General features: G+C 37.5%; 1 protein-coding gene across 1 annotated transcript in view; it reads right to left on the bottom strand.

Annotated features, from left to right (window-relative positions):
- The window catches only part of su(r) (dihydropyrimidine dehydrogenase su(r)), a 466,373-nt gene that overhangs the window by 282,660 nt on the left and 158,819 nt on the right, over nt 1–24,894 (bottom strand). The window contains exon 8 of the mRNA XM_090382920.1: nt 3,503–3,664. Within this exon, the coding sequence (XP_090239046.1) occupies nt 3,503–3,664 (162 nt within the window). The remainder of the gene's footprint in view (nt 1–3,502; nt 3,665–24,894) is intronic.

The following is a 24,894-nucleotide window of genomic DNA, read 5'->3' as shown; positions in this document are numbered from 1 at the left end:
GACAATTGATTCCTTACATCTTGTGTCAATCATGATGTTTTGCAGGTTTGACCCTATCAATAATGAATTTTGAGGAATTTGGAAAAGTGAAAAACAGTTAATTGAGTTTATACTTTTGACGAGTGGTCTTGGATATCATTCAATCTGACTCTCTCAACTTGCAAATCTGCCTGAATAAAAGAGGTTTTTCCTGAATAAAAGAGGTTTTTCATTGAACATCCAGTATCAGTTAGAAAGAAAATAGGTCTTTCCCATAACATTTTACACATAGAATTCTTTTGACTACTTCAATCTATCAAATGGACCTCTTTCTCTCTTCATTCTATAGATCCAATATTAAGATACACTGCAATAGCAATAAACTGAAAAGGGCTATCAATACTCATCATCTGGAACTTCAGTACTAACACTACCCAACATCTAATACTGTACAATCTGAAGCTCCAGATGATGGAGCTTCAGGACTGAAACTTTTATACAGGTACCGTGAAGCCCTGTCTGCAGACCATTAAAAGCAATGACTCTCTTTCTCAGAATGTATTTTTCTACTTTCTATTAAATTGCCATATACAGTCTATGTTAATCATATATAGCAGGGGTGGCCAATGAGTCGATCATGATCTACCAGTCAATCGCAGCTAATTTTAAATATACAGTCATCCCTCGATTTGAGTGGTCTGGTATACTACCAAAATTTTATATTGAGCAGCGGGTTTCGCTACCTGCGCATCATATTATTTATTTTATTTTTTTTTTTTTTTTTTTACGAAGCTTTAAAAATAGGAATGAAGAGCAGATTTTGAAAATTAATTTTTGTTTTTTTTTTTGCATGATTGAAGCATTTCATTGAAGGAGAAACATTTCAACCATAATAACATAAAATACTACAGATTCAAGCTGCCAGTATTATTGAAAATGCAATAAGATTGAGTTTACTACCCGTTTATAATTAGATTGCACTAAGAGAAAAGCCCAATAAACCAGAAAGTGCAAATTGTTTTTATTGTTTTATGGTAGTGACCTCCAGAAATAGCTTTAGAGAAATATCACAAAGGCATTCAAAACTGATTCTTATAAGGATATAACCAAACAGAGCAATAAACGGTGGTGTGTTTGTCCGGTTATTTTGGAAGCAACTTCCTCATTCAGGAATCCTCTTCATCAATTATCCTACGTTAGCTGTTCAGACAGAATATTTTTCTGGTTCACGCAACGCAAAGTGTTTTAATCGATAAGCATTCCTTTTGCTGATTTAATAACTGGACAGTACTTATATGTTAATTTAATACCTTTTGATTTAAAATGAATATTACGAAAAAGAGTAAAACGTATCATTTTCATCAAGAGTGGGAACTAGAATACTTTTTTGTAATGGTGAAAGAAAAATGTTGCTGTTTGATTTGCAATGCTTCCGGGGCTATACCCAAAAAAGGAAATTTAGAAAGGCACTTCAATGCACTCCATGGTAAATACCAATCAGATTTTCCACCTAATAGTGAGCATAGAAAATATAAATTAGAAGAACTTAAATCCAGATTATTTGTGCAACAAAATTTCTTCATGACACTTAATTTACAATCTAAAGCAGTAACTGTAGCATCATTTAAAGTGAGTCACCATCTTTCAAAAAAATGCAAATCATTTTCTGATGGTCAATTCATCAAAGATGCATTTTTAGAAATAACAGATTGTCTTTTTGAAAATTTTAAGAACAAAAATGAAATTAAAGATCTGCAATTATCTCGAAAAACTGTGATGCGACGTATCGAAAAATGAGTAAAAATGTGAGCAAACAAATTACATGCTCATATTGCTAATTGTGTCCTTTTCTTTACAACTGGATGAATCTACAGATGTCAGTCATATAGCTCAGTTGCTCGTTTTTATTTGTATGGTTTTCAATGATTCTGTCACTAGAGAAGAACTGCTGGGTATGGTTTTGTTAAAAGAAAGAACTAGAGGTCTTGATATCTTTAACTCATTCAAACATTTTATTAAAAAAATTAAATTACCACTATTTAAGCTCGTATCAGTAACAACAGATGGAGCAAAAGCAAAAGGATGATGAATTCCCAGATTTTTTGTGTTACCACTGTATCATCCACCAACAAGTGTCAGCCAGCAAAAGATTAAATACTAAAAGTGTTATGGACATCGCTTTCAAAATCGTGAATTCCATCAGAGGACAATCTCTTCAAAGGAAACTTTTCAAAATGCAACTCAATGAAAAAGAACCAGATTTGATATTACACACAGATGTGAGGTGGCTGAGTCGGAGTAAGTTTCTACAGAGATTTTGAAATTTGCTGAATGAAATTAATTAAAAAAATTGTTGATCAAAGGGGGGGATGATTATCAGCAGCTACAAGATACAGAGCGATTGTGTGATCTGGCTTTTTTGGCAGATTTTATCAGTAAATTAAGTGATCTGAATTTGGAATTACAAGGAAAAAATAAAAATGTGGGTGACTTGATTAGTAGTATTTCTGCATATAAATATCGATTTTTGGCAATGACTAAGGGATCTCAAAGAAAAAAAAATTCGATCATTTTGCAAACGTGCAAGACCATTTGCAAAAATATCCTGTTTTTGAATTTAATAGTGAGAAATATGTTTCTGAAATTAAGAAAGTTGTGAATGATTTTGAAACCAGATTCAGAGATTTTAAAAAAATTGAAGGCAATGTTCAATATATTTCTTATCCATTTAATGTCGACTTAGATATGAAACAAATTGCAGAAAAAAAATTACTCAGATTTTTCACATGGAGAAAAGATTATGTGAAAATGAAATTATTACATTGCAAAATGATACTTCCTAAATGCCAGATCATCAGAAAAAGAGTTTTGGAAATATGTTTGCCAAGAAAAGTACCCAAATGTAAAAAAATGCAGTGAACTTTTAAATTCCTGTTTTGGTTCTACATATCTATGTGAATCGGCCTTTTCATATTTGAAACAAAGAATCACTCTACTCTTGCCGACTTGCATACGGAAGATTTTTTACGGTTGGTCTTATCACGGTACATCCTCAATTTTGAAAGCATGAAGACACAAACTTTGCATAAATTACAATTTTAAATACATATGAATTTAAAATAAGAATTCTGAATTGTATTGAATTTTAAAATTTATAAACAACATTTTTCAATATGTGTTGATTAACTTTTTTAAACTCGTGCAATGAAATTTTTGAGATGGTAGATCGCGGCATATTTTGAAGGAAAAAAGTAGATCGCATCACAAATTAAGTTGGCCACCCCTGATATATAGTATCAATGAATTCAGTATGAATATTAACATTCACATTAATATTCATGTGAATATTAATATCATTAGTATACAACATGGATAACTCAAATATTGCAAATTTACTGCTCATCTGCTCTTCAAAGTGGGATGCTTCCCTAGTCATATTTGTCTATCATTCATCTGAACAAGCTTAATAATAATAAAATATTTATAAATAAGATACACTTGTAACTAAATGCTTTGTATTTACCTCAGTGGCAAACTGCTGAAGCCCACCAATATTAATTGGCCCCTCTTCAGATGCATAAAGGTTACAGCTACCGAGACAAAGATCACTTGTAGGACACACCATTCCACAGGTCAATCCAAGTGGGTTATCAGAAAATATTGTCTTTGCTGCTCCATAGTAATTCTAAAAAAAAATACAGAGAATAACCATCAAAACTATTTGGTATCACATACACAATAATAACATACATTAAGTATAGGAAATAACAGATCAATAAATCTGATTTTATATGTACTTACATAAAATGAAGCTCTGCATTACTATGCTTTTAAAACTTATGGTCTAGAACTCAGGTTCTCAAACTGTGGTACACCTAATTGTGCCAGTGGTACGTGAGCCCATAAGAAAAAAAATCGAAAATTAATTAAAAAGACAAAACCACTGGAAAAATTTATGGATTTCTTACTGTGATGGGATAATAACTTTCCAGTTTTTTTCTTTTAAATTACATTAACAAAAAAGGTTGAGAACCCATGGTCTAGAAGACAAAGAAGCAGAAATACAAATTAGTATATAGACTACACATAAGAGAGCTGTTTGGTAAGGATTCATATTCACCTGAATTCCTTTTTTATTTTTCAGAGAGCTCGTAACCTAACTTGTTAAAAAATATATTTCAGCAGATCTCCAATTTTTATTGTTTTGTTATTGAGTCTACAACAAAGGAATATGTGACTATGGACAAAGTGGCATGCTAATTGCATCTGCTCCTTGTTTCTTCAAAAATGAAAAACCTCAATCAAGTCATGATGCGATGAGTGCAGTATACAGAAAGCATTGCCCATCCTATAGCCTTAGTATTAAAATGGCTGAAGATGCAAGGAAGCAAAGCTTATGTAGCATCTGCCATCCAAAACATAAATTAATTTTAATAAATAATAAAAAATTAAATAAAATGAGAGATAAAAGAAATTTCTCTGAAGTTTAATATTTTATCTACCCCATCTAAATATTTATCATCTAACAAGAGCAAACTGCTATTATAGGCAGTTCAGATAGGAAAATATTAAAGCTAGTTACAGAAATTCCAGAACATCTAATAGCTGCAATAACAAAGAAGAATGTGAAGAAAGTGGAGGAGTAGAACCAATTTTCAAATTAGTCCCTTAGGTCTCTTTGAGCATTGGCTCTGCAGAAAACACGCAAAACCACATGCACATGCCTAAAGCATATATCTAGTGGACCCCTTGACTACTGTAATCTTTTTCACAAGATGCAAAGCAGAATTGTGCAGAGCAACTTTTGACCGAGCACAATAATGATCAAAATGACTTTTTTCTCTACCTGGTGGCTATGGCTGAGACACAGATTCATCAGAATTCCTTGATTGGTTGTTTTATACATTCCTTGGGGCATCAGCTACTTTAATCATAATGTACTAGTTCACATGGTATTAAGTGCAAGCTTTTCATTATGAATTATATTAGGCAGAGGGAATTTTTTTTTTTTGTCATGTATTATATTATGCAGAAGGAATTCTTTTATCATGTATTATATTAGGCTGAGGAAATTTTTTTATCATATATTATAATAGACAAAGGAAATTTTTTTATTGTGTATTACATTAAACAGAGGGAATAGGGATTGACAGTTTTCTGGGAACAGAATGGTGTGATCAGCTTCAACATATCACCATACTGATCATCTTCAACATATCACCATACTGATCATCTTCAACATATTACCATCGATGCTTCTTTGAAATTTTGCCAATTCTGCAATATTCTTCTAACCTTTCAAGATATTCTTCTCCTCTTTCCACCCCTGTTGATCTCAATGCAGTGGTTTCAGAGATTGGGTAATGGCTTCAAAGACAAAAATAAGAATTCTATAAAAATGTACATATTAGTAGGAGAAATGCATTGCCCTAGTTAGTGGTCATGTAAAAAAGGATTAATAAATATGTCTGGTTTTGCCTTTATCACCACAGTTCCAGATAAATATAAAAGTTTACTGAACCACCCTCATATTACCAACATTCTTTATCTGTAAGTGAAGACAGGATGAAATATATAGAGCTGTCTTAAAACCAGCTATTCAAAGAAATATGCATATTCATACAGTAAAGTAAATCCTAGTAACAGTTGACTAAGGAAGAATTTAAAATTTCAATGTTATCTTCCAGAATCTATGTTTGCTAATGTCATTCAAAACTCACAGTAGGATACTGACAATGTACAAACTGGGATGAACAGTGCAAGGAGATAACTACATTCAGAAACAAAAAGTAAAGATTTTAAAATTTCTTTACATGATTAACTTTTATTCTTATATGATAGTATGATAAAACAAGTAACTAATAAAAGACATACACTATGGAGTTTGATTATAAATGCACCATCCAGCATAAGTTTGACATCAACAAACCTGCTACTTTGGAATGCAATGACAAAGTATACATAGCAATAAACAGCTCCCTTAGTGAAAATCGAAAAACTCTTGCTCAATACAAATATTCAACAATTTTCAAAAAGACCTGTGTAGAAAGAGAGAAAGATAATGAAAATACATGTTGTAAGAAATGAGTAAAAAAATTAACGAGAAATACTGGAACGGATGTATGAAAATTGTGCACAATGGGAGTTAGGCTTTAATAATGCAGTTGTAGCCACTGTAAGTATATCTTATATACTCTCTGGTATTAAGAAATACTGTGGATAGAAAGAGAAGACAGTTCTGAACATTAGATTATGATCAGAAAATAACAGCCAATGGCAATATTCAACTATCACAGACTTGCTTGGAGGGCTCCCCAACAACGTAATAATACAATTAATCTTAATATCCACTGCCACAATGATTCTTGCATCATTTCTTTTGTTTTCTATGCACATTGTAGTTTTTAGGGCAATTTTTTTGAGTATTTTTTAATTGTCATAACATGATTTTATGCTTTCTTTATTGTTTAATTGTGATTTGGCGATAATTTGCAGGAATAATGGAAATTACAATCCTGTGGACATTACAAAGTACAACCAATGTATTCTACATTACATGAAAAAAGTCATTTGCAAAGAAGAAGAATGAAAATCATGTCGTCAGACATATAGTTAATACTCTATATGTGTACATATTGTTTGCATTCCATAGGGATGAGAGAAAGAAAGAGAAATCAGTAATGAAGGAGGGAGCAACTAATTATAAATTTCTCCCAAGGAAAATACTTTGTCAACTTAAGATTGGGCACCTTAACTGTGGATTCTTATTATCAGGTGTTGTGGTTTTTTTTTTTGTTTTGAAAGCTTTTCAAACTCCCTTAGTTTTGGTACTAGCTGTACAGTGCATGGAAGCCATTATACAGTTTGATTATCAATACTAGGCAAGTAACCTTATGTTTCCATCTCCCTATAGGCATTGTGCTAGCAGGCCACTGAATTTACCAAACCATCAGCCTCAACAATCCATAGAGACAAACTATTTCAATAATTAACAAATCACTGGCTAAAGGAAAAACTTCCTACTCCCACAATCTATAATTAATCTCTGTCATTCCACAGTATTTTTTACCACCACAGAGTATATGAGATATACTTACAGTGGCTACAACCGTAAAGAAATATTTTGCTACTTACAGATTCTGATGGGCATCTATGAGAGCTTGAAGAGTCGGGTGGATGCCCTCGAAGGAATTAAAAATGGTCCCACGGGAGCTAGTTACTTTTGATGACTCAATTATCAGGGAAATGGGAAATATATTGTGCAAAAAGGATAGGTGGAATAGGACCAGGGTGTATCTGCCAGGTGGCAAAAGTTGATGATGTTGTAGAGCAAATAGCATCTTTTAAGGGCACAAAAGATGATATAGTTTTACAAGTTGGCACTAATGATATTAGGTTCAGTAGTTGGCGGATTTACTAAGCAAGTACAAGTCAATGCTGAAAAAAAGTTGCGAGTTAGGGTTAAGCTTGAAAGTCTCTGCAATCCTGCCCAGTCATGATAGGAGGGAGTATAAGGGTGCTCTCACGTAGAACTCAGGTGACCGCTTACTTGGAACCAGCAGCTACAGGTAGCCTAAATGAACAACGTAAGTCAATGGGAGTGCATAAGAGGTGTGGACAGCGGCATCGCTTCTTGTGTTAATCCCCAGCTTACTCAACAAATTAAGCTTACTGGTTCTCAGGGAAGTACAGATGTCACTCAATTGGGTACACGTTGTTCGCACTTCTTATATAAATCTGGCCTTCAGGCAATTTTTATAACTGCTGTTGCTGTAGAAAGTACAAATTCACGGAAATGTTGAGAAAACTTGTAATCCAAAAGTTTTAAGCATGGATACTGAAATTTTGATTTCAGACTGACTTTTATGGATTTATGTCAAACGCACAATAAGGGACAAAAGTGTCAAACTGCATTCAAGCAGGAATATCATGGAGAAATGCTGACAAAAAAAAAAATAATAAAATAATAAAAAAAATAACAAAAAAAAAATACCATTATATTTTTCTATTTTCTCAAAGTAACAACAGTTCTTTTTTTTCTTATATTTATCTGCAAAGTGCTAATAAATACTGTATATAGAAATAATCGGTCAGTCAGTGTTTTTATTATTCGAATTGGAAACAGCGTTTCTCAATTCATTCTGATATATTTAAAAACTTCTAATTCGTTACATAAATTATGATATTCAAAATTTTTCCTACTGTAATATACAGGCATTGTGTATGCCCATCAGTTCCTTATTGTTTTCAAATCTTGAAAAAAAAAAAAATAATAATAATAAATAAATAATCATTATGACAATGAAGAAATAAAAAGTTTTGGAATATCTAAAATGAACTTTTCATTACTTCAGTTTCTAGATTTATATTATTCTGTTTCTAAAAACATCACATTAAATTTTATTATCATTGAAAACAATAAGAAACTTTTTAAAAAAGTTTCTTATTGTTGTGCTTTGTACAACAAATTGCAGCCTGTACAGTGCATAAAATATGCATTATATTTTAAAACAAAACTTTAAAAAAGACAGTAACTGATAACACCCGTTGGTTTCATATTTCCTCCCTTCTAATTAATCTTGGTTTTCCTTCTGCAGTTAACATTAAATGAAACTCAATTAATTTGAAAAATGCATGTTGTATTTAGCAACAGAAATCATACATTGTATGATTTCCATTAACTATGCTATACCTAAAAATCACTGATAATCATCCAAAATTAATCCATTAATGGAAAATGTGATTCATCCCCCTCTCCACCAAGTCACGCGTAGACAGTGGGGTCAGCAAAAATGTATCGGAACTGGTTAGTGCTGGTTGTGCTAATCCACCTGCTTGCTAAAATGAATTTTTATTTAAGTACGGTGGTTGTCGACACCACACATTCATTGCAACATGGACATTGAAGCTTTTATTTCAAAGGTGTATCTTCGACGACCAATATGGGACAAAACAGAAAAATTACATTTGAACAGGAATGCTGTGGAGAAATGTTTGAAAGAAATAAGCCAAGAAATTAATGTGGAAGGTAAATATTTTTATTATCATAATTTACATGAATTTTTGTTACACGAATAGATTAGTTATGGCAATCGTGTACTATTATTGTGTCACAGTAAAATATTTTTTAATGAATGCATTTCGATTTAAATTTTGTTTTTAAAGTTAAATTGTGAAGAAATATAACCCATAAAAATTCATAATATAATAACGAAACATATATTCTGGATGTTTTCAAGCTCACATTCTATGTAATTGAACTCTTACAATTAAATTTAAATTGAAACAATCATTCAAAAATGTTTTTAAGTGATGCAATAACAGTACACAATTTACCTTACAATTCATAAAAAATCAAATGATATTATATTCAATGGGATTGTTAACAATAAACGTGAAAATAGCTCTTATATTTTTCAATGTGTTGGGGAGTCTTCCCCTATCTTGTATTTTTAAATGTTTTTCATAAACTCCACTAGATACATTAGGCAGTTGCCTTTCTGGTCCTTCTTTATCAATATAGTGTTGTGCAGAATGCACACACATTTGATAATCTTGTCCGCTAGATTTATATCAGTTTCGATATTTTTGGACAAAATTCGCCATTTTGAACCCAATATGCCAAAAGCACATTCCACTGTTTTTCTGGCTCGACTTAACTGTTTATTGAATGACTCCCTTTCAACAGTTAAGTTTCTCACTGTATGGTTTTAATAAACATTCCAGTAAGGGATACGCCTCATCCCCTATGAACACATATGGAGTATTGATATCCATTTTTGGTAAATTTTCTGGATGTGGAATCTGAAATTGGTTATTTTTTATTAATTTATAAAAGGCAGAAGCTTGAAAGGTTCCCCCATCACTTTGCTTGTCATACCCACCAACGTCATCCATGGTGAATTTATAATGGGCATTTACTACCCCTTGCACAACAATGGAATGAAATTTTTTATAATTGAAAAACACTGAGCACGAATTTTTTGGGGAAAACACATGAACATGTTTGCTGTCTATTGCTCCTAAAACATGAGGAAAGTTCCAAATTTTATAGAAGTCTTCAGCTACTGATTTCAAGTCATCTTTCATGGGTGCCGGCATATAAATGGGCTGTAGTTCTTCCCATAAAATTACAACAGTCTCTGAAATGACTTTGCTAATGGTAGTTGCTCCCATTCTAAACGAATAAGCTAGGGTTCTGAATGAAGATTCAGTGGCTAAATACCTGAAAACAAAAATGTTTTAAGTACTTACAGTTTTAGTTTTATTTTGACATTTCTATAGCTAGGGTTACCAGATATAGAATTCAGAATCAAGGCCAAAAAAGAAAAAACTAAGACATTTTTAGTTTTAAAAACAAGGACATTTTAAAAATTATATTTATTACTAAAAAATTACAATTCATATTTATCGTTACTGAATCAATTTTCAGTGAGTTTCAATAACAAAGTAAGTAATTAGCATTAGCATTGGCATATAATGCAAGAAGGCAAGCTTATGCAGCATCAGCCAAAAAAAAACACTTCCATTTCACCCCTCCATTTATTGTCCAGCTGAGCCTTAAATTTATTTAAGCTATCAACTTCAACAACAAGGGATGGAAGTCTGTTCCACCAACCAACTACCCGCTGGCTAAAGGCAAATTTCTGCACACCTATCCTACATCTGTCTTTCCTCAATTTGAACTTATGCCCTCTCAGGCAATTATTCTGAGCAAGCAGAAGTATCCCATCTGCATCGAGCATGCTCAAACCATTCAAGGCTTTATACACCTCTATCAGATCACCTCGCCGGTGCCTAGTCTCCAGACACTGTAATTTGCAAAACTTAAGCCTTTCTTCGTAAGAGCAACCCTTTGTTCCATTCACTAATCTTGTTGCCCTTCTCTGTACTCATTCCAGCAGCTCTAAATCCTTCTTGAAATGACGCCTCCAGACCTGTATACAGTACTCAAGGTATGGCCTGACCATTACCTTATACAAGGGAATAATCACCTCCTTATCCCTGCTCGAAAAATTCCTGTATATCATTGACAAGACACCATGAGCTACTCTCGCAGCACATCTGCACTGCTCAGAGAACTTCATATCTGCCTGCACAATTACCTCCAGGTCCTTTTCATTCTCTACCACTATCAGTGTAGTGCTTTATATTTGTCAATGTTAAACATCATTTTCCACTTCTCAGCCCATCTGCTGAACCTTTCCAGATCCTGTTGCAGCAACATAGCGTCAGTAGTGTCCTTAACAACCCTGCCAACCTTTGTATCATCTGAAAACTTGGGCATTAAGCTTGATACACCATCATCAATATCATTTATAAATACAGAAAACAATAATGGACCCAACACTGAACCCTGAGGGAATCCACTAATAACATTAGTCCACAATGAGCAGCGTCCATTGATTACCACTCTCTGTCTTCTCCCCCTCAACCATCCCTTTATCCATAGCAGCAATTTGCCTCCAATGCCCCACTGCTCCAATTTGTGCAGCAACCTTCCATGTGCAACAGTATCAAAAGCCTTTCTAAGATCCAAATATATAATATCAAAGTTATTCCCTGCATCCAGTTCTTTTGTGACTGCATCATAGTATCCAATCAAATTGGTCAGGCAAGACTTTTCCTTAACAAAACAATGCTGTGTCCAAGCTATAACTGAACGTTGTCTAAATGATCCTGCAGTGCTTCTTTAACCAGTGTCTCCATTAATTTTCCTGGAACAGAAGTTAAATTCACAGGTCTATAATTACTTGTGTCAGCCTTTGATCCTCCTTTGCGAATTGGGGTCACATTTGCACATCTCCAGTATATGGGTACCTCCCCTGAGTCCAAGGAAGCTCTCATAATTATGGCTAAGGGTTTGCTTACTTCCTTTGCTGCCTCCTTTAATATAACTGGATAGATCCCATCCACCCCAGGTGCCTTTCTTGTCTTTATCTTCAACAATTTCTCCTCCACTTTACTCTCAGTTATTACAAGATTATCTAGCTTACTGCGAGAGTTGAATACACCTCTGGCATTCCCCTTGCTGAATAACTCCTCATTATAAAATGTTGGGTTCGAGAGAGAGAGAGAGAGAGAGAGAGAGACAGCAGAAGTTTCTGATCTCGTCGGAGTGCCATTGAGGTCGAGAGAGACGTTTGGTAGCAAAGTCATAATTTGATTTGTGTTTGAGATAATATAGTCCCCTTGTGTAATTTTGGGATAATACAGTTCACTTAATGCAACCAGTGTATCGGTTTTATTTATTCTGTTGTATTGACCGAAGGTGCAAAGCACAGAATATGAAATTAAAATTTGTTTTATAATGACAAAATACTAGGACATGTCCTTGAAAACGAGGACGTCTGATAACCCTACTTTAGCTTTTATTTATGATAATAATAATAATAATAATATAAAATAGCACAGGTTACTATCTTTCATTATTTTATGTTTCAGAAAGTGCCTTAAGAAAAAAATGGAAGTACTTGAGAGATCAATTCTCAATTGAACTTAGTAAAATTCCTCCTTTGCATTACGGATATTCCGGAAAAAACTACACTACAAAATGGCCATATTTTCAATCTCTGCTTTCCCTTAAAGATACTGTAAAAGCCAGGCCCAGTATGGGAAATTTATCTCAGGTGACTGCTCAAAATGAGTCCCAATCAGCAGCCATGATTGACGAAAAAGAGGAAAACAACAGCTTTCAAGAGCTATTCATTGAACCAGAAACAATTGTTGAAATTGAAGATGACAGCAATAGCAGTTGGTGTCCTCCTGGGTCATCTGTAACTCCACCACCAAAAAATAGGAAGAAGCTTTCTCAGAATGAAAGATTTAATATTGCTATGTTAAACATTGAAAATAAAAAACTACAATATTTACAAGCAAAATCACAAAAAAAAAAAGAGAAAAAGAACTTTACGACAATGATTTATTTTTTAAAAGTTTGCTTCCCATGTACGAAAAATGGAGGGATCACAGAATATGGCTTTCAGAATTCGTGTGCTACAACTTGTAGACAAATTTGCGTACCAGAATTTGTGTACTGTTTAAAAAAAATAATAATAAAATGTTTAAACACAGATATATACAGTTATACCCAGATATTTATTAACAAATAAAGTACAAATAAAATAAAATATAAGTACAAAAACCAGTAGCTTTCGGAACACGTGTCCCTTTATCAACTGATAAGTTAATATAAAATTTTGAATACACTACAAGCAAAGTGGCACGTTAATCATGCGTCATTGTTGTAGCACGGACGTGTGCTGCCTTACGCCAGTGATCATCCATCAATAAAACGGTTGTCTCTAGGATGGGATGCAGACGCATGCCTTTCTGGCGATTTAATGCCTTAGGGTTGTTTATTATGTTTAGTGACTCTAGCCATAGGCGGTGGCGAAAGTGTAGAGCGTGGTCCACTATCTCAAAGTCGCGCTTGGGGTCAAGATCGTGGTTGGTAGCCCAAAAATGTTCTGCGAGCACGGACTGGTCAGTTTCGGCAAGCCGGATTGCTCTGTCGTGTTCCGTGAGGCGATCCTGGAGACGTCTCGATGTCTCACCTACGTAGCAACTGTTACAGGCCCTACAGGTGATACGGTACACTACATTGCTGCGTAAGACAGGTGTGACAGGGGTCTTCACACTGGAGACAAGTGAACGTAGGTTCCTACCGGGTAATTGTACACATTTGATGTTGTAACTTCTAAGGATCTTCGAGATACGTCCTGACACTCCTGGATAGTACGGAATGTAGGCAGACGATATGCCGACTTGCTTCGGAGGTCTTGGGTTGAATGTAAGTTCTTCTGCCTGTAACAAGCATCTGTTTAGTACATGGGATGGATAACCGCATCTGGTTAGGTCCGCCTTCACACGGGAGATCTCGTTACGTCTAATTGTGTCGGTGCTGGAATGGCTCCAGGCCCTGGAGAATAGGGTGCGGGCAGTGCTATTGAGATGGCTTGGAGCGTGGCCGGACCTGTAGTTGGTGAATTGACCGCACCACATGGGTTTGCGGTATACTGAGGTCTCTAGACGTGGGCCTACGCGATGCACTAGTACGTCCAGAAACGGGAGCGAACCGTTCACCTCTGATTCTACGGTAAACTTAATGAAATTGGATAGGGAGTTGAGATGTTCTAGTAGTACCGTTTCAGAACCACGTGGTATTATGGTAAAAATATCGTCGACGTATCTACACCACGTTGTAATAGGTGTAGGTGGGTTCTGGTGTATCTGCTCCTCTAGATCTTCCATGGCGATGTTAGCTACTACGGAACTGACAGGGGCACCCATAGCAGTGCCATGTACTTGTTTGTAGAGTGAGTCTTCAAAGGTGAAGATGCTGCTAGAGAGGCATAGGTTGAGGGCGGTACAGATGTCATCAGTGGATAGTGACGTCCTGGATTGGAGGCTTAAGTCGCTCTCAAGGAGCCTTCTGGCGCAGTGCACGGCCTGTTGGACGGGAATCGAGGTGAATAAAGAGACCACATCAAATGATGCCATGACAGAGTTGTCAGGAATTGAAATGTCCTTAATGATATTAATGAATTCACTGCTGTTTTTAACGGTGTGAGATGTATTACCTATAAGAGGCGAGAGGAGGCTCGCGATGTGTTTGGACAGTTCATACATTGGGGCACTGCAGCAAGACACTATAGGTCTGAGAGGAATACCCGGTTTATGGATCTTTGGTAATCCGTAGAATTGCGGTAGTTGGCAGCCAGTAGCACGTAGAAGATGGTGAGTCGCGGTCGGGATCTTCCTATCTTTAAGCCATGCGTGGACAAGTTTATTAACATTTGTTTCCAGACGTTTCAAGACTTTAACGGGAGGATCAGGTAGAGGTTCATATACGTTAGGATCGAGTAATAGGGCCAAGGCTTTCTCTCGGTAGGCTGATCGGTCCAGCACAACAGTCCGGCCATTCCAGCACCGACACAGACAATTGTGTCGGTGCTGGAATGGCTCCAGGCCCTGGAGAATAGGGTGCGGGCAGTGGTATTGAGATGGCTTGGAGCGTGGCCGGACCTGTAGTTGGTCCAGCACCGACACAATTAGACGTAACGAGATCTCCCGTGTGAAGGCGGACCTAACCAGATGCGGTTATCCATCCCATGTACTAAACAGATGCTTGTTACAGGCAGAAGAACTTACATTCAACCCAAGACCTCCGAAGCAAGTCGGCATATCGTCCGCCTACATTCCGTACTATCCAGGAGTGTCAGGACGTATCTCGAAGATCCTTAGAAGTTACAACATCAAATGTGTACAATTACCCGGTAGGAACCTACATTCACTTGTCTCCAGTGTGAAGACCCCTGTCACACCTGTCTTACGCAGCAATGTAGTGTACCGTATCACCTGTAGGGCCTGTAACAGTTGCTACGTAGGTGAGACATCGAGACGTCTCCAGGATCGCCTCACGGAACACGACAGAGCAATCCGGCTTGCCGAAACTGACCAGTCCGTGCTCGCAGAACATTTTTGGGCTACCAACCACGATCTTGACCCCAAGCGCGACTTTGAGATAGTGGACCACACTCGACACTTTCGCCTCACTAAACATAATAAACAACCCTAAGGCATTAAATCGCCAGAAAGGCATGCGTCTGCATCCCATCCTAGAGACAACCGTTTTATTGATGGATGATCACTGGCGTAAGGCAGCACACGTCCGTGCTACAACAATGACGCATGATTAACGTGCCACTTTGCTTGTAGTGTATTCAAAATTTTATATTAACTTATCAGTTGATAAAGGGACACGTGTTCCGAAAGCTACTGGTTTTTGTACTTATAGTTTATTTTATTTGTACTTTATTTGTTAATAAATATCTGGGTATAACTGTATATATCTGTGTTTAAACTATGGACCCCAGTACTCCAGGCCCATTTGTCACTATAATAAAATGTTGTTAACCACTAAGCAAAATGTTCTGTTTTTAGCATTAGCATTAGCATTAGCAGAGGCATATGATGCAAGAAAGCAAGCTTATTCAGCATCAGCCAAAAAAAAACAAAAAAAAAAAAAAAACCCACTCCCATTTCACCCCTCCGTTCGTTCGAAATACCTGTCCAGTTGAGCTTTAAATTTGTTTAGGCTATCAACTTCAACAACCAGTGATGGAAGTCGGTTCCACCAACCAACCACCCGCTGGCCAAAGGCAAATTTCCGCACATCTATCCGACATCCGTCCTTCCTCAATTTGAATTTATGCCCTCTGAGGTGATTATTCTGAGAAAGATGAAGAATCCCATTGGCATTGAGCATGCTCAAACCATTCAAAGCCTTATACACCTCTATCAGATCACCTCGCTGGTGCCTAGTCTCCAGACTCTGTAATTTGCAAAACTTAAGCCTTTCTTCGTAAGAGCAACCCTTTGTTCCATTTACTAATCTTGTTGCCCTTCTCTGTACCCGTTCCAGCAGCTCTACATCCTTCTTGAAATGAGGCCTCCAGACCTGTATACAGTACTCAAGATGTGGCCTTACCATTGCCTTATACAAGGGAATAATCACCTCCTTATCCCTGCTAGAAAAATTCCTCTTTATCATTGACAAGACACCATGAGCTACTCTTGCAGCTCGTCTGCACTGCTCAGAGAACTTCATATCTGCCTGCACAATTACCCCCAGGTCCTTTTCATTCTCCACCACTGTCAGCGTAGTACCGCAGAGTTGATACGTTGATCTGGGGTTACTGTTTCCCATATGCAGCACTTTACATTTGTCGATGTTAAACCTCATTTGCCACCTCTCAGCCCATCTGTTCAACCTGTCCAGATCCTGTTGCAGCAGCATAGCGTCAGTATTGTCCTTAACGACCCTGCCAACCTTTGTATCATCTGCAAACTTGGACATTAAACTTGATATCCCATCATCAATATCATTCATAAACACCGAAAACAACAACGGACCCAACACTGAACCTTGAGGAACTCCACTAATAACATTAGTCCATGTTGAGCAGTGTCCATTGATTACCACTCTCTGTCTTCTGCCACTCAACCATCCCCTTATCCATAGCAGCAATTTGCCTCCAATGCCACACTGCTCCAATTTGTGCAGCAGTCTTCCATGTGCAACAGGATCAAAAGCCTTTCTAAGATCCAAATATATAATATCAAAGTTATTCCCTGCATCCAGTTCTTTTGTGACTACATCATAGTATCCAATCAAATTGGTCAGGCAAGACCTGCCCTTAACAAAACCATGCTGCGTCTGAGCTATAACTGAATTCTTGTCTAGATGATCCTGCAGTGCTTCTTTAACCAGTGCCTCCATTAATTTACCTGGAACAGAAGTTAAACTAACAGGTCTATAATTACTTGTGTCAGCCTTTGAACCTCCTTTGTGAATTGGGGTCACATTTGCACATCTCCAGTCCATAGGTACCTCCCCTGAGTCCAAGGAAGCTCTCATAATTATGGCTAAGGGTTTGCTTACTTCCTTTGCTGCCTCCTTTAATATAACTGGATAGATCCCATCCACCCCAGGTGCCTTTTTTATGTTTATCCTCAACAATCTCTCCTCCACTTTCCTCTCAGTTATTACAAAATCATCCAGCTCACTGCCAATGTTTACTTTACCTACATCATTCTCCTTCCTGAATAACTCCTCATGCGTGAATGTAGATGCAAAATACTCGTTTAGATTGTTAGCCACCTGAGCAGGATCCTCAACTGTTGAACCATCAATATCCAGTGGACCAATCTGATTCATCCCTTTCCTTTTCGAGTTCAAGTATGTAAAGAACTCTTTTCTGTTTTTCTTTGCATCCTTTGCCAAGGATTTTTCATAGTCTGCCTTTGCCTGCCTAATCTCCTTTGTGACTTGGTTACAGACCAACTTATATCTATCATAGGCTTCCATGTCACCCATTAATTTGTATGTATCCCATGCATTTTTCTTCTCTGCCACATGTCTCATTAGTTCATCTGACAACCATTTAGGCCTAAACCTTGAACAATATTTCTTAGTTGGTATGTAAAGCCTGGTAGCCTCCAAGATTAGTTCCTTGAATGCTTCCCATTTTGAGTTTGCTGTTGGTAACATCATCAGTTGGTCCCACTGTATAGAATTTAAATACTGTCTCAGACCATCATAGTCGCCTTTACGAAAACAAAAACCCTTCCCTTTACCTCTGATGGTAGTTACCTCCTTGAGTAAATCCCACTTCAACACACTGTGATCACTGCCACCTAGTGGTTCATTTATCTGCAGGTTCTTAATGCATGAAGAATCACTACTGATAATCAGATCAAGAGTATTGCTCCCTCTTGTTGCCTCACGAACATGCTGATGTAGAAAACAATCATCCAATAAATCCACAAAAGCCTTGCTAGTGTGCGAGTGACCAACCCACAAATTCCAGTCAATATCTGGGAAATTAAAATCCCCCATTATAAGACTCTCTGATTTACTGGCCCACTCTATTTCCCTGTACAATATCTTATTATACTCATCAGAGTCATTAGGCCTATAGCACACTCCTACTCTCAATTTTGATTTCCCTATGCTTATGTCACACCAAACTGACTCGACGCTGCCCTGTCCATCGATGTCGACTGGCTTCACTTCCTTGGACTTTATGTGTTTCTTAATTAATAGCATGACCCCTCCTCCCCTCCTGTCCTGTCTATCCTTTCTATACACATTGTATTCCCCAAATTCCAGTTCCGCATTACTTATATCTGTGTGACACCACGTCTCTGATATCCCAACAATATCTGCCTTTGATGTTTTGAGCAATACCTCAAATTCATCAAATTTATTTACCAAACTCCTAGCATTGGTGTACACGCAGGTATACATGCTATTTTTCTGAAATAGTCTCCAAAATGTTTTTAAAACTGTACATTTCACTTACCTCAAAGTAACAACAAGTCTTTCCTCCGGCAATATTGGCTGCCTATGCCAATTAAGCCAAGTTTTGGTCAATTGATGTTCAGTCTTTTCTAAAATATAACTGAAAGTTTCTAGATTCATTCTTAAATATATAAAAAAATCTCTTCATGGTATTTTAATTCTTTAAATAAATGATGATATTCACCGAATTTTTTTCTATTGGAATTTAATGGGTGCACGCCTGTTCCAAACATTTGTCCAGTTTTGCCTTGTATTTATTTAGGCTGTCAACTTCCACAACAACAGATGGAAGCTTGTTCCAGCAACCAATTACTTGTTAGCTAAAGACAAATTTCCACACTTCTACTCTCCAACTGTCTTTCCTCAATTTGAATTTATGTCCCCTCAGGTGCATAACACAAGCAAGAGGAAAAATCTCATCAGCACTGAACTTGCTCAAATCATTCGAAGCATTAAACCTCAATCAGATCACCTCACAGATGCCTAGTCTTAGGACACTCCTTTTTTAAAACTTAAGCTTTTCTTGGTAAGAGCACCCCTAGGTTCCCATCGCCAATCTCTCACTTCTTGGTACTTGTTCCAACAGCACTACTTGCTTCGTAAAATGAGGCTTCCGGACCTGGATTGCAGTTCTTATTCCTGCTAGGAAAAAAATCCTGTATATCATTCACAAGATCCCATGAGCCACTCTTTGCAGTGCCTGCCTGCACTGCTCAGAAAACTTAACATCCAACTGCACAATTACCCAAAGTTCTTTTTCATTCTCCACTACCCTCAGTTTAGTACAGCACAGTTTGTATTTTAATGTGGTTACTGCTACCCATATGGAGTACTTTACATTTGTCAACATTGAACTTCAGTTGCCACCTCTCAGCCCATCTGCCTAACTTTTGTAGATCCTGTTGCAGTAGCATACTGTCATTAACAACCCTGCCAACCTTCATATCGCATGCAAATTTGGACAGTAAGCTAGATATAACTTCATCAATATCACTAATAAATATAGAAAACAACAATGGGCTCAACACTGAACCCTGGGGACTCCACTAACATTAGTTAGTCCATAAAGAGCAGTGTCCATTGATAACCACTCTGTCTTCTCCCACTCAACCATACCTTTATCCCTAGCAGCAAATTGCCCTTAATGCCATATTGCTCCAATTTGTATAGCAGTCTTCAATGTGCAACCATATCAAAATCTTTCTTGAAATCCAAGTATATGATATGAAAATTATTTTTTGCATCCAGTTCCTTTGTGACCACATTATAGTATCCAATCAAATTGGTCAGACAAGACTTACATTTAACAAACCCATGATCTGTCCATGTCTGCAGTCTCATCTAGATGATCCTGCAATGCTTCTTTAACCAGTAATGACATTATTTTAGGCGTCTCCGTAGCCAGGTGGGAAGGAGAGCAGTGCGTAGCACACGCTTCTTGATTAGACCGGGGTTCGAGCTTGTCACCACCAAATACAGAGGATGCGGAAAGGTCAGGGAATGACCACCGCATATACCGGAGCAATATGGCCTTAGTTGCTAATGCTCCTAAAAACAAAAAAAAAAAAAAAAAAAAAAGAGACATTATTTTCCCCAGAACAGAAGATAAACTAACTGGTCTATAATTACTCGTTCACCTTTTGATACTCCTTTGTGAATTGGGGATACATTTGCACATCTTCAGTATGTGGAGACCTTCCCTGAGCCCAAGGATGCTCTCATTATTATGCCTAAGGGCTTGCTTACTTCCTTTGCTGCCTCCTTTAATACGAGTATAACTGGATAGATCCCATCCACCGAAGGTGCATTTCCTATGTTTAACTTCAACAATTTCTCATCCTCTTTGCTTTCAGTTATTACAAATCATTTAGCTTCCTGTTAGAGTTTGATAAGCTTCTTGCCTCCACTTCCCACATGTGTGAATGTAGATGCAAAATACTCATTCACTTTGTCAGCTTCTGAGCAGGATCATCAACAACTGAACCATCGATATCAAGTGGACCAATCTGATTCATCACCTTCCTTCTAGAGTTTACATAAGTAAAGAGTCCTTGCTGTTTTTTCTTTGCATCCATTGCCAGGGATTTCTCGTAATCTGTCTTCATCGCCTAACCTCCTTTGTGACTTGATCACAGACTAGATTATATATTCCATAGGCTTCTGTGTCGCCTGATAATTTATATGCATCCCATGCACTTTTCTTCTCTGGCACAAGTATCAATAGTTCATCAAACATCCATCTAGGCCTAAACCTTAAACAGTGTTTCTTGGTTGGTATGAAAAGCCTAGATCAATTGCAAGATCAATTCCTTTTATGCTTCCCATTTAGAATTTGCTTTTGGTAACATCAGTTGGTCCACTGCATAGGATTTTAAAAAAAAAAAAAAACTGTCCGAGACCACTGTAATCACCTTCGTGAAAGTAAAAACCCTTCCCTTTACCCTTGATGATAGTTACATCTTTAAGTCAAACCGCAAATCAAAACACTGTGATCACTGCCACCTAGTGATTTCTCTATCTGCAGATTCTTAATGCATGAATAATCACTGCTGATAGAAAGGGTGCAAGAATATTTGCTGATGCTATCGAGGCAGTGTTAGGTGGGTCAGAAAACTGCTAGCTTGGGGGGGGGGAGACAAAGACAGATAGATTAACAGTAGCCACTGGCAGAGGTGAAAGAGATTCTTGCACTGCTTCTATTGGAAGAAGCAGAAGCCTGAAAAACAAAATGCAGGATATTTCAGAGACTGCTGGAAGTCATTGCGGTACAAGTAAACACATGGGTTGTGTTAGGGTAGCTAAGAATAGAAACAGGGGCATGTATACTTGCGTGTACACCAATGCTAGGAGTTTAGTAAATAAATTTGATGAATTTGAGGTATTGCTCAAAACATCAAAGGCAGATATTGTTGGGATATCAGAGACATGGTGTCACACAGATATAAGGAATGCAGAACTGGAATTTGGGGAGTACAACGTCTACAGAAAGGATAGACAGGATAGGAAGGGAGGAGGGGTTATGCTATTAGTTAAAAAAAACACATAAAATCCAAGGAAGTGAAGCCAGTCAACATCGATGGACAGGGCAGTGTCGAGTCAGTTTGGTGTGACATAAGCATGGGTAAATCAAAATTGAGAGTAGGAGTGTGCTATAGGCCTAATGACTCTGATGAGTATAATAAGATACTGTACAGGGAAATAGAATGGGCTGGTAAATCAGAGAGTCTTATAATGGGGGATTTTAATTTCCCAGATATTGATTGGAATTTATGGGTTGGTCACTCACACACTAGCAAGGCTTTTGTGGATTTATTGGATGATTGTTTTCTACACCAGCATGTTCGGGAGGCAACTAGAGGGAGTAATACTCTTGATTTGATTACCAGTAGTGATTCTTCATGCATTAAGAATCTGCAGATAAAGGAACCACTAGGTGACAGTGATCACAGTGTGCTGAAGTGGGATTTACTCAAAGAGGTAACTACCATTAGGGGTAAAGGGAAGGGTTATTGCTTTCGTAAAGGCGACTATGATGGTCTGAGACAGTATTTAAATTCTATACAGTGGGACCAACTGATGATGTTACCAACAGCAAATTCAAAATGGAAAGCATTCAAGAAACTAATCTTGGAAGCTACCAGGCTTTACATACAAACCAAGAAATATTATTCAAGGTTCAGGCCTAAAGGTTGTCAGATGAACTAATGAGATATATGGCAGAGAAGAAAAGTGCATGGGATACATACAAATTAATGGGTGACATGAAAACCTATGATAGATATAAGTTGGTCTGTAACCAAGTCACAAAGGAGATTAGGCAGGCAAAGGCAGATTATGAGAAATCCTTGGCAAAGGATGCAAAGAAAAACAGAAAAGAGTTCTTTACCTATTTAAAAACTCAAGAAGGAAAGGGATGAATCAGATTGGTCCACTGGATGTTGATGGTTCAACAGTTGAGGATCCTGCTCAGGTGGCTAACAATCTAAACGAGTATTTTGCATCTACATTCACACATGAGGAGTTATTCAGGAAGGGGAATGTCGTAGGTGAAGTAAACATTGGCAGTGAGCTAAATGATTTTGTAATAACTGAGAGGAAAGTGGAAGAGAAATTGTTGAGGATAAACATAAAAAAGGCACCCGGGGTGGATGGGATCTATCCAGTTATATTAAATGAGGCAGCAAAGGAAGTAAGCAAACCCCTGGCCATAATTATGAGAGCTTCTTTGGACTCAGGGGAAGTACCATAGACTGGAAATGTGCAAATGTAACCCCAATTCACAAAGGAGGATCAAAGGCTGACACAAGTAATTATAGACCTGTTAGTTTAACTTCGGTTCCAGGAAAATTAATGGAGGCACTGGTTAAAGAAGCACTGCAGGAACATCTGGACAAGAATTCAGTTATAGCTCAGACACAACATGGTTTTGTTAAGGGCAGGTCTTGTCTGACCAATTTGATTGGATACTATGATGTAGTCACAAAAGAACTGGATGCAGGGAATAACTTTGATATTATATATTTGGATCTTAGAAAGGCTTTTGATACTGTTGCGCATGGAAGACTGCTGCACAAATTGGAGCAGTGTGGCATTGGAGGCAAATTGCTGCTATGGATAAAGGGATGGTTGAGTGGCAGAAGACAGAGAGTGGTAATCAATGGACACTGCTCAACGTGGACTAATGTTATTAGTGGAGTTCCTCAGGGTTCAGTGTTGGGTCCATTGTTGTTTTCTGTATTTATAAATGATATAGATGATGGTATATCAAGCTTAATGTCCAAGTCTGCAAACGATACAAAGGTTGGCAGGGTTGTTAAGGACACTACTGATGCTATGCTGCTACAACAGGATCTGGAAAGGTTGAGCAGATGGGCTGAGAGGTGGCAAATGAAGTTTGCCACCTCTCAGCCCAACAAATGTAAAGTACTACATATGGGAAACAGTAACCCCAGATCAACGTATCAACTCTGTGGTACTACGCTGACAGTGGTAGAGAATGAAAAGGACCTGGGGGTAATTGTGCAGGCAGATATGAAGTTCTCTGAGCAGTGCAGACAACCTGTAAGAGTAGCTCATGGTGTCTTGTCAATGATATACAGGAATTTTTCTAGCAGGGATAGGGATGTGATTATTCCCTTGTATAAGGCATTGGTCAGGCCACACTTTGAGTACTGTATACAGGTCTGGAAGCCTCATTTCAAGAAGGATGTAGAGCTGCTGGAACGAGTACAGAGAAGGGCAACAAGATTAGTGAATGGAACAAAGGGTTGCTCTTACGAAGAAAGGCTTAAGTTTTGCAAATTACAGTGTCTGGAGACTAGGCATCGGCGAGGTGATCTGATAGAGGCTTTGAATGGCTTGAGCATGCTCAATGCCGATGGGATTCTTCCTCTTGCTCAGAATAATCACCTGAGAGGGCATAAATTCAAATTGAGGAAGGATGGATGTCGGATAGATGTGCGGAAATTTGCCTTTAGCCAGCGGGCAGTTGGTTTGTGGAATAGACTTCCATCACTTGTTGTTGAAGTTGATAGCCTAAACAAATTTAAGGCTCAGCTGGACAGGTATTTCGAACGAACGGAGGGGTGAAATGGGAGTAGTGGTCGTGCTTTTTTTTTTTTTTTTTTTTTTTTGGCTGATGCTGAATAAGCTTGCTTTCTTGCATCATATGCCTCTACTAATGCTAATGCTAAAAAAGAGTATTACTCCATTCCCTCTGGTTGCCTTTCGAACATGCTGTTGTAGAAAACAATCATCCAATAAATCCACAAAAGTCTTGCTAGTGTGCAGGTGACCAATCTCCAAGTTCCAGTATATATCTGGGAAGTTAATGTTGTTGTTATTTGGTTTTTGGGAACATTAGCAACTAAGGCTATATTGCTCCTGGGATATGGGGTGGTCATCCCCTAACCTTTCTGCATCCTCTGTATTTGGTGGTGACGGGCTCGAACCCTGGTCTAATCAAGAAGCGTGTACTAAGCACTGCTGCTATCTGGGAAGTTAATATCCACTATTATAAGACAATCTGATTTACTGGCTCACTCTAT

This window comes from Mastigoproctus giganteus, chromosome 10, assembly GCF_048544385.1.
Source record: "Mastigoproctus giganteus isolate SK-2022 chromosome 10, ASM4854438v1, whole genome shotgun sequence".
Lineage (NCBI taxonomy): Eukaryota > Metazoa > Arthropoda > Arachnida > Uropygi > Thelyphonidae > Mastigoproctus > Mastigoproctus giganteus.
Note: the sequence above shows the minus strand (reverse complement) of the source record. Positions and strands in the feature narration are given on the sequence as shown.